The sequence below is a fragment of the Lactuca virosa genome, chromosome 9, assembly GCF_052849685.1.
Source record: "Lactuca virosa cultivar CGN04683 chromosome 9, Lactuca_virosa_CGN04683_v6, whole genome shotgun sequence".
In the NCBI taxonomy this organism is placed as follows: domain Eukaryota; kingdom Viridiplantae; phylum Streptophyta; class Magnoliopsida; order Asterales; family Asteraceae; genus Lactuca; species Lactuca virosa.
The window spans coordinates 235617801-235629218 of NC_136434.1; the positions used below are offsets into that span (position 1 = coordinate 235617801).

The 11418-nt window shown below is 38.1% G+C and overlaps 1 protein-coding gene across 1 annotated transcript; it reads left to right on the forward strand.

Moving 5' to 3' along the window:
- Window positions 1-5027: 5027 nt before the first annotated feature.
- LOC145138173 (germin-like protein 5-1) lies at window positions 5028-6332 on the forward strand. Its single transcript, XM_079072299.1, has 2 exons — window positions 5028-5242; window positions 5588-6332. The coding sequence occupies exons 1-2, from the start codon at window positions 5125-5127 to the stop codon at window positions 6130-6132; spliced, it is 663 nt and encodes a 220-aa protein (XP_078928425.1). The 5' UTR covers window positions 5028-5124; the 3' UTR covers window positions 6133-6332.
- The last annotated feature ends 5086 nt before the right edge of the window (window positions 6333-11418 follow it).

An 11418-nucleotide genomic window follows, 5' to 3' on the forward strand; every position in this document is an offset into this window, starting at 1 on the left:
TGAAATCACCAATCTTCTCATCAACATATAGATTATACATCTCAATGACATTCTTCAACATAGATTGACGAGGAACATTCCAAAACAAATATCCTTCTTTAAGACGAAACTTAAGATCTGTAACTTTTAATCATAGTCTTTTAATTTGTTTTAAGACCATATTACCCGCCATTAAATCTTTAACAAGAAACAAAACTCGAAGAGAGAGAAAATAGATCTGATAAGATTTCTAGAGAGAGAAAACATATCTGAAATGGTTTATAAAGAGAGAAAACAGATCTGAACACGAATATGAGAATAAAACACGAATTTCTTCTTCTATTTCTCTTCCAAAATACAAGTTAAGAACAAATTAAGTGAAAGAATGTGTAATCTGAGTTAGGTTTTGCAATAATAAGAGATATTTCACTTTTTCTTTTCAGAGAACTTACAAAACTTTAAGAACGAAGTGATATTCATGAAAAAAATTCGCCATATCTGATCGATTCTTGCAATAATCGCTGAGATCTACAAGAAACCGCTCTTATACCACTTGTTTGGAATAAAGACCAGATGACGAATGAGAAATCTGAAGAACAATCATGAATCAATCACCATATTGTGCAAGTAATCTGACAAAGTTTTTGATTCTCAATAATATGGATTTGAACGTACATAGCACCCTTTTCTAGGAAAAAGCTTACATCAGAAGCTAACCTAATGATTATTTATAAGGAAAATAAAACATTTACCAAAAATACAAAACCCTAAAAAGGCTTCCTTAGATAACGAAAAATGCCAAATCAGTTTCAATATCTCAAATACTCAACAGTCTTGTGCATCAAGTCTCATGTTTTGCTGAAACATTGAGCACAACCCAATAACTTATCCTGATTGCATAGTCATCAGCATAAGAGATACTTTTTGGGTCCTTAAATGACAAAGGGTTGTTCATGTCCCTGACCTTCTAGTTTGAGGTATGACATGGTACCATTATGAATTAACGGTGAATCTTTGATTCTAGATTGCAAATTACTCTATGATATGGAAGTTGAAACCACTTCTTGTTGATGAATGAAACTGTTAATGATTCACGCTGATTTCACATCAATGTGACTGAAACAATCCATTCTCTCCTTTATCTTCATAACAGAGCTTGATGATTCACTGTGTAAAACCACACATTGTTAAAAGTTTGAAAGTCTGTGTCGATGAGTATATCATTGTCTGTGATATATTATACGCACCTATCCACTCTTTCCATTTTTCTTCTAATAAAAGAGATTTATGATTCAGCGTATGACACCACACGCTGATGACATCTCGAATTACTATGTCAGTGAATAGTAGTTTAAGCCCACGCTATCAGGAGACATCACAATCTTACAAGACTACAAGTTGAAACTCAATACTGCTCGAAGTTATCTGCTGATGTCAAAAAGGGGAAGAGAATCTTGGTAACACTGAAAATCTCGCTGAAGAAATCTCGCTACTAGAACTACAGAAAAACACATTCTAAGGGGGAGTCGAGTCAAGATGATGTCAACGTTCTTAGCTCAACTCAAGCTCATTATCTATTCGTTCGTCGTCTGATGCAATTCATAAATGTTTGATGCGTCATTCATCTTCTCAGGGGGAGCATTTGTTAAAACTGTAGGAATCAAGATGTCATTATTATTCTCAGGGGGAGCACAAACCAAAAGCATTCTGCATTCCACTTATATATCAGAAGACGTTTAGTTTTGACATCATCAAATAGGGGAGATTATAAGGTCACACCTTATGATCTGATAAGTCAAACACATGACACACTGATCTATCAGTGTCAGCATCAATACATTGTTAGCACCAATGTATAAATTTTATTAGCGTCAACTTACAGTTTAGTTATCTGATTGTAATTCTTTTGTATATTAGTTAATGATATAGATAATATAGAATATATCACCGATCCAATATCTTTATGATAAGATCGGTTCTTAGTAGATTAGATACAATCCCGTCAATCATGAGATATACATGTATAGATTAGTATATATACAACATTAGGGAAAATCCTAATGTTGTCGTTGTGGCCGTGATAGTTTTGATTGTGGCTTTGTGTCATTCGTCTTTGTGACAAACTCGTCTTCTTGGTGGAGACAGAACCTCTTTTCTTTGTGAAATGAACAATTTGGAGAATTTCTGTGTTATTTACTTTTTGTTGATTATTTTGCTTAGGTTGGTTTTAAGTTTCTTATTCATAGTTGAAGTGTATCCGATCGTCACAAACCTTCATATAATATGACAAAGAGAAGAAGACACAAAATTTGATGGTGTACTATGTGTGTTTTTTTTAATTATGACAATGAAACATGACATACAAAATACGGGTCGTAAATCCTTCAATTTTCACAAAACATGAAATTTATTTTACGACACACGCTTTTGTGTGTCATGAAAAATATACGGTCTTTTATAAAAAAAATACCAAATACGTCTAAAACGAAAGAAAAAACAAAGTGTAGTTTTTTATGAAAAAAATCAATAAATTGAGAGTACCCAACACTAGTTCATAATATGTGTTTTGATGGCGGACATACCACTTTATGTCCGATCTATGTTAGAAAAAAGTAAATCCGGTGTGCATCTTCTAAAAGCTCCAGAGCATTTTATATTATATCATGTTAGAATAAAAGCTCCCCTACATGAGTAAGCGTAGCATGGAACAGACAGTTCCAGACTCGATAGTGATCATTTCTCTAAATTGAAACATGTAGCTCAAATCCTCTTATTCTATATCATGATGTGATATTTTGAAATATAACTTATTTTAAACACATACTAATGCTGATTTCTTACTGGTTTTTAAATAATTACAAATGATTATGGTTTGAAAGGGACTAAAATATTATGAATAATTACTACTAACTGATTTGTTATAAACACATTATGGAAAGACAAGGTTCAATTCATAAAGTAATTTCCAGGAGTAAAAGGCACGATATTATAGGTAGGTTAAATATATACATTCGTTTCAGTTCACAAACGTATAATAAAAGGATATATAACCATTGCTTTTGTGCTTGGTCCGTACGGCATGGTCTGTTTGGAACGATAGTCCATATATACATTATCAAGGACAACATATTTTTCCCCCCAAATTAACTACAAATAATAAATGGAAGTTGAACAATATATGCTTGTTGTGTACTATTTACATATTTTAAACTAGCTACCCCCGCTACTTCCTATATCAGACTTATAATAAAAGTGTTTCTGACGGAGAGTGTTTGTCAACCCGTTGGGTGTATCCATTGGGTTTTGTGTTTTTAATTATATTATAAGTTTTTAACAAATAAATATAGGTATTTACAATTTCATGCATCATCTATGAAGTATATAATTCTTAGCAGCATGGAACATGCATGAGGTGTAGGTTCTTAATTAAATATGAATGTATACATTTTCATCTCTGAATAAAAAGAATACATCGTATAATTTAAGATAATAACAATGTTATATTATTTTAAAATGCCTAATAAAAAACTAAACATAAAATCTGAGGAAGTTGTAGTCATGGTTTGGAAATAATTGAAATCTAGACAACATTCAATCAAACCTTTCTTCAGATTGATTAAATTAATTTAAGAATGCATAGACTGTCACTACAAGGAAAACGATGTCGCCGCTTATTCGTCGCTATTGATCAACTTGTCGCCGCTAATAACCGATGTCGCCGCTAATGACCATGTCGCCGCTAATGAGATCTGTTGCCGCTAATAACGAAGTCGTCGGTAATAACTCTGTCGCCGGTAATAACTCTGTTGCCGGTAATAGGGTCGCCGCTAAAGGTTTATATTCTTGTAGTGTGTAGAGGGGGGGGGGGGGGGGGTATTTTTCTTTCTTTTTACAAAATTAGGGTTGTCTCAAGAAAAAAAAAATTTAATAGGATGGTTTTGAATTGCTTGGTAATGAGGTTGTTTGAGAATTCTTCCGCTTACGTATTTTATTTTATGCTATAACTAGTTTATAATCCGTGAGAACCACAGTTATAAAATTAATTAAACTTTCATATTAAAAAATAAACATTAGTAATCAATTATTTTAAATAAATAATTACTTAAGAGATATTTTTTTAATTATATAAAATTATAATTGTTGATTTAAATAAATATGTGAAGTTATATCACCTTATAATCTGTATTTATTTTATTTTATTTTTTAAATAATGTTATTAATTTAACATAATTAGAATAAAAAAATTTGAAATTTAAAATGGTGAATTAATTATTAATTTAATGTAATCAGAATGGAAAATTTAAAATTTGAAATTTGAAATTAATAATTAACAGGTTGATAAGTGGCATGATAGATTATATATAGTTATTAATGAGGAATTCAAATAATATGACACTTGTTAATAGTAGAATAAACATATTCATTTATTAAAATAGGAAGATTATATATTATTTATTTAATAAAACATGTAATTAGAATTAATACGATTTCCTAACAATTTATATCATTAAAATTGTGGTGATAATTATAACGTTATATAAATAATAGAAAAAAAATAATATACATTTTCCATTATATTTTAGTAGCTTATAAATCAAACATTAGTATATTTACTACAAAGAAAGAATTTCTTTTACGTTTACTTGGGCATGAGTACATATAAACTGTTACTACATATTAAGATAATATTTTAAAAAGCTTGATAATTAAGTTTACTAAAATACAATAGTCGGAAAACATAATTACTAATTTCACGGCATGTTTTTGCATGTTTGAATACTAATTTGCTGGAATTGAGAATGCATGTTTAATATTCCAACCCAGATAACAAAGACAGCAAGCATTAAACATTCTTGTTGACAAAATTTGAAGACCAATTCAAAACATGAAATTCCGACTTATCTTAGAACATAAAATTAATGAAGTCCTTAGTATAAGACACAACTAGAGATTATATTCTAAGGTATCGAAAGCGACCCGCTACCGATCTGAAACTGCAAATGCCTCCTCCCTCAATCCACTATAAATACCACCATCAAGCTTCCTACTCAAATCCACCTTTCTTCCCTTATTAATCATTTGATCACCTTCCCCATAAAAAGTGATAAAGCGTGTATTCTTTATTCTGAGTAATCAAGACTTGCCATGGCTACTCGTGCTTATGTGTTGGCGATTAGCATGTTGATGCCTATCTTCTTGGCTACCTTCGTCTCTGCAGACCCTGAGTTGCTTCAAGATGTCTGTGTTGCAGATCTCGCCTCAGGTACTTCATCACTACTTATTCTAAAAGGTTTGGTTTCAATGCATATGTCAATAAACCACTTTACATTCATTCTGCAATAGACCTCCTTCATGGCCAAATAGTTGACGCATATGAAAGAAAAGGGTTAAGCTGTCCAATAGTCCAGGATAATGTACTTATCATTTCCTAGTTTTAGATGCCTTAATAATTGAACTGTTTGTTGTCATATCTACTACATTTGGTAGACTGGCGGCATTCGTCAATTTCCATTTGTGATATTCCATTGAAAAGATTGCATCTGTGCATGATGTGTTTTGTCATTCGATGAGAAGTTAATTGTTGATGAGTTAATTGTACAAAAAGCAGATATAAAATTGAACGGATTCCCCTGCAAAAGTAATATTACTGCAGACGATTTTTTCTTTGCGGGGCTAGCGAAGGCAGCTCTCACTAACAACACATTCGGTGCAACCGTTACACCTGCTTTTGTCCAACAAGTTCCTGGGCTTAACAGTCTGGGCGTGGCCATGGCTCGCATTGACTACGCACCAGGAGGCCTGAACCCACCACACACCCACCCAAGAGCCACCGAGATAGTGTTTGTGTTGACCGGAGAACTGGATGTGGGCTTCATAACTACAGCAAACAAACTATTCACAAAGACAATCAAGATGGGTGAAGTGTTTACGTTCCCTAGAGGCTTAATTCACTTCCAGATTAACAATGGAAAGGTTCCTGCAGCGGTGATTGCAGGTTTCAACAGCCAGCTTCCGGGTACCCAAAGGGCGGCAGACACTTTGTTTGGGTCATCTCCTCCGGTGGAAGATGTTGTGTTGACTAAGGCATTCCAAATTGGAACCAAAGAAGTGGAAAAAATCAAGTCCAGGTTTGCTCCTATGAACAAGAAGTAAAATCACAAGTACCCACGTGTTTGATTCATATCGGTTTGATTGGTTTTCTTTTTGGTTCTTCAATAAAAGACCGGAGGAAACAGGTGTCCTACGGTTCCAGGATATTTTATTTTGTCAATAAAAAAGTCATTTTCTTGGTTCATTTTTCCGTATATAGACGTCATGTATAAAGATTCATAAAGGAATTTTGTTATCATTAATGTTGATATATTAGTTGGCAAATAAATGAAAATATCATGTGTCACAACAAAAATTTTTAGATTTAGCCGTGACAAAAAGTGTCCAAACAGGGAAGAAAAATCGCTGTCAGTACATCGACGACATGTCGTCATGGTCGCTATTTCTATGTGGTTAATGCTAAAATGAGGTCGCTATTGCTTTGGTCGCTACCGAGTGACGTTGGTAAAAGTCTGGATGTTGCAATTGCCGTCGCCGCTATTGATTATTCCGGAACTCCGGCCGGAGTTCTACGTCGACCGTTGCTGGAGTTCATCATCATCACTAAAAGGACTGTTTGTCGCAAATGTTGTCGTCACAAATAAATGGCGGAACTAGAAAGACATGACCCGGGTAGCACACCGAAAAAATTGCACTACAGGAAAAAATTCACAAAACAAATTCACAAAAAAATTCCAGTAGGCCTAAAAAGTACCCCTAAAATTTTAAGGAGTACCACGAGCTATTCCCAACACCTACATAGATTCTACGAGCCACAAATGCTATTTTTTTAAAATAATATGTTTTATATTATTTATAAATCCAGAAAAAATATAAATGCATAAATACTATAATCCAAAAACTGCATTACATAGATAGTTGAAAAATACGTAATTCCCTGGTTTTAACATTTCATATTGTGACATAATAACACCGATAATCCTCTTTAAAAAAAAATAGCAACTTTTAATAACACCGATAATATAAAATAAAAAACTAATTTCATCTTCATCTTCGTCCATTCATGGGACTTTTAAGCTCAAAAGACCAAAAATAGGGTTTATTACATGCATGGGGTTCTCATGGCCATAAAGTTGGCACCTTTATGCTATGAGAACCCTCAAAGTTTCCAGATCTGAAGCATTTACCCTATATCACACTCTACAATCCGAAATGGCTAGGAAATGCCCCCAAAGATGACAAGATTCAAGCCTCAAAGTAGATCTAACAATTAAGGAGTCAATGTAGGAGCTCTTTACCTCAAATAACTGGAAGTGCAACCACAACTCTGGATCCACTGACTTGCTTCTTGATTCACTAAGCTTTTCCTTTCTTCTTCCAACTTCAAATCACAAGGAAATGCACAAATTGCTCAAGAATGCTCACAATTGATTAGGGTTTCGAGAACAGAGCTTGAAGGTGATGGAGGCTGGGGTGGAAGCCTCATAAGATGTTTAAATACGGTGCAAACCCTCTAATTTAGGGTTTCACTCAGACAGCTCCTACTCGCCGAGTTGGTCTTCCGACTCGTCGAGTAGGTCACTTAGTCCCCCGGCCCGGAGTCGATCCTACTCGACGAGTTGGGCCTCCAACTAGCCGAGTCTAAGGGTAAAATATAAAGTTTGGCTTGAATCTAAATGCGTACCTGAGACCGGATGTTACAATTCTCCCCCACTTGTCTTATACTTCGTCCTCGAAGTCTGCTGTCTCTAAAAACAACTCTAGGTAGTGCTCCCTCATTTCCTCCTCGGGCTCCCACGTCCACTCCGAACCCTTACGGTGCTGCCACTGCACCTTCACTAACTCTACCCTCTTGTTCCTCAGCTCCTTCGACTTGCGATCTAAAATCGCCATGGTTCTCTCGATGTAGTTCAGACTATCGTCAACCTGAATGTCCTCAAGGGGTACCACAGCTGAATCATCCGCTAAGCACTTCCGCAACTGAGAAACATGGAACGTGCTGTGGATATGGCTGAGCTCTGCTGGAAAATCTAACCGATAGGCAACCCGACCCAGCCGGGCCAAAACCCTAAATGGACCAATGAACCTGGGGCCCAGCTTGCCCCGCTTCCGAAACCTGATAACACTCTTTCAGGAGGACCATATCGCCCACCTGAAACTCCAAGTCCGAACGCCGCTTATCGGCGTAACTCTTCTGCCGACTCTGAGCCTTGAGTACTACCTCCGTACTCCCCATGACTCTCTAACCGACCTCACCCCAAGAGATTGGGGTCCTACACTTTCTCCCGTAGAGCATCTCGAAAAGAGGCCGGTCTATACTTGAGTGATAGCTGTTGTTATACGAAAATTCCGCTAACGGAAGATACGTATCCCAACTACTACTAAAATCTAGCACACATGCCCGAAGCATGTCCTCGAGAGTCTGAATCGTCCTCTCGCTTTGCCCGTTCGTCTGAGGGTGGAAAATGGTGCTGAAAAGGAGACGAGTACCCATCTCGTCATGAAACCGCTTCCAAAACCTGGAAGTAAACCAGACATCTCGGTCTGACATCACCAAGATAGGCACTCCATGACGTGCCACTACCTCTCGCATACAAATCTCGGCCGAGATGCTCTCCTGGATCGGTATAAAATGGGCGCTCTTGGTCAACCGATCCACGATGACCCATATCGAATCAACCCCACGTGCGGTCCTGGGAAGCTTGGTAATGAAGTCCATAGTGATATCCTCCCATTTCCACATGGGAATGTCTAACGGCTGCATCTTGCCGTGGGGCCACTGGTGCTCTGCTTTTGACATTCCTGCAGGTCAGGCATCTCTCCACATACCAAGCTACGTCCCGCTTCATGCAGGGCCACCAGTAATCGGGTCGAAGATCTCTGTACATCTTCGTCGCCCGTGGATGGATGGAGAACCGAGACTTGTGGGCCTCATCCATCAACACCTGTCGTACTCCGCCCCAGTACGGTACCCAGACCCTCCCATGCAGGGTCAACAATCGTCGACTGTCGTAATCAAACAAAGCTACTCGACCCACTATCCTCTCGCACTTCTGGCGTTCCTCCTTCAGGCCCTCAACATGCGCCTTCCTAATTAGCTCCATCAGTGGAGTAATCACTGTCATCCTCAGACAAATATCTCGGATCGGAGCCGCTAGCGCCTTGCGGCTCAGGGCATCGACCACTACGTTGGCCTTGCCTGGGTGGTAAAGGATCTCACAGTCGTAATCCTTTACCACATCTAACCACCGACGCTCCCTCATGTTCAAATTCGGCTGATCCATGAGGCACCTCAAACTCTTGTGGTCCGTGTAGATAGTACACCGGACCCCGTAGAGGTAATGCCGCCAAATCTTGAGGTCGAACACCACCGCCCCCAACTCCAAATCATGCGTCGGGTAGTTAGCCTCATGAGGCTTCAACTGTCTTCAGGCATAAGCTATCACCTGCCCCCGCTGTATCAACACTGCTCCCATACCTCTGATCGAAGCGTCACAGTAGACTACAAAGTCATCTACTCCCTCTGGCAGGGTAAGAATCGGCGCCTCGCAAAGTTGCTGCCTAAGCATCTCAAAGGTTGACTGCTGCTCAGGACCCCAGCGAAACACCACCCACTTCTTGGTCAGTCGGGTCAGCGGAACTGCTATCTTGGAGAAATCCTGGATGAATCTCCTGTAATATCCTGCCAAACCCAGGAAGCTCCGAATCTTGGATGGAGACTTTGGGACCTCCTACTGCATCACGGCCTCTATATTGGCCGTATCGACCAATATACCCTTCTGGTTGACGAGGTGTCCCAGAAATTGCACCTCGCGCAACCAAAACTCGCACTTGGAGAACTTTGCCAAAAGTCTCTCTCTCCTCAAGGTCTCTAGCACCTCTTTCAGGTGCTCCTCATGCTGCTCCCGGGTCTTGGAATAAACCAAGATGTCGTCAATGAATACTATCACAAGCTGATCTAGCATCGGTATGCATACGTAGTTCATGAGGTCCATGAACGCGGCTGGAGCGTTGGTGCGCCCAAACGACATCACCACAAACTCATAATGACCATATCGGGTCCTAAAAGCGGTCTTCTGCACATCATCATCTCTGACCCGCATCTGGTGATATCCGGACCGTAAATCAATCTTGGAAAACCAAGACGCTCCCTGAAGCTGGTCAAACAATTCATCTATCCTCGAGAGTGGGTAACGGTTCTTCACCCTTACCTTATTCAGCTCCCGGTAATCTATGCACATACGGTGTGACCCGTCCTTCTTCGTCAAAAACAGGATCTGGGCTCCCCATGGTGAACTGCTCGGCCTGATAAAACCCTTGTCTAGCAGCTCTTGCAGCTGTGTAGACAACTCCTGCATCTCAGGAGGAGCCAACCGATATGGTGCCTTCGTTATCGGAGCTACACCAGGAACGAGGTCAATCCGGAACTCAACCTGTCTCTCCGGAGGTTGTTGGATATAGTGTCTAAGTCCATAACTATATTTGGTATGTACTTGACCCGACCCGGCATGGTCCATTTGGGTTGCACTTCACCCGAACAATTTACAAATAATCTTTTGAGAATAGTATAAGTTATGATTTATTAATATATTATAAGTTCTAATATATTAATATAAAATCATATTATTTAATTAGTGTTGATCTATAATTAATTTAGAGATCAAAAGTATGACTAATTAAATATAGGCTCTTGTATTTATATAGTGTGGGCTAATGCTTATTTGGAATGGGCTAGGCTTGCATGGAAAGTCCATGGATACTCCATGGAGCTTTAACCCATGGATCTCATGGAAATGAAAAGACATGGGTATTAGGGTTTACATGGATGTAACCCTAATCCAGCACACTATATAAAGGAGGCCTTGGTTCTTGAAATTGCACTAGTTGATGTGTGTAAACTAAGAGGGCCGATTTCAAGAAGTTTGTAACTATTCTCTCAAGTTTCCAAGTTTGTGGTGATTTGTGACTTCCATTTGAGGCATCCACATTATTGGTGCTAGGCTCTCAAACTCCAAGCAATCAACTACAACTACAAGGTAAGTAATTCTACTAGCTTTATTTGATTCAAGTTCCCCATGCCATGCTAGATAGGATAAGAAACTTGGAAAAATAATTATTTGCATGTATCTTAGTCAAACATAGATCCAAGGTTTCTAGGGTTGCATGTACACCATAGGAGTGTTAGAATGCTCAAAACCCATCAGTGGTATCAGAGCCTGGTTTGTTTATTTGATACTTGATGCAAAAAAAAAAAAAAAAAAAAAAACTTGAAAATCCTTGTTTTGTTCAAAAGCTCGTATCAAAATTTCAAGTTTTGTATATGTACTTACGATCTCGAAATTTTTTATATGAACATTCATAAACATATAAGTTTAGAAGATCATAGAA

Coding starts and splice junctions, on each gene's coding strand:
- LOC145138173 (XM_079072299.1), top strand. CDS start 5,125: ATGGCTACTCGTGCTTATGTGTTGGCGATTAGCATGTTGATGCCTATC. Junction 5,243..5,587: donor TGTTGCAGATCTCGCCTCAG/GTACTTCATCAC, acceptor TACAAAAAGCAG/ATATAAAATTGAACGGATTC.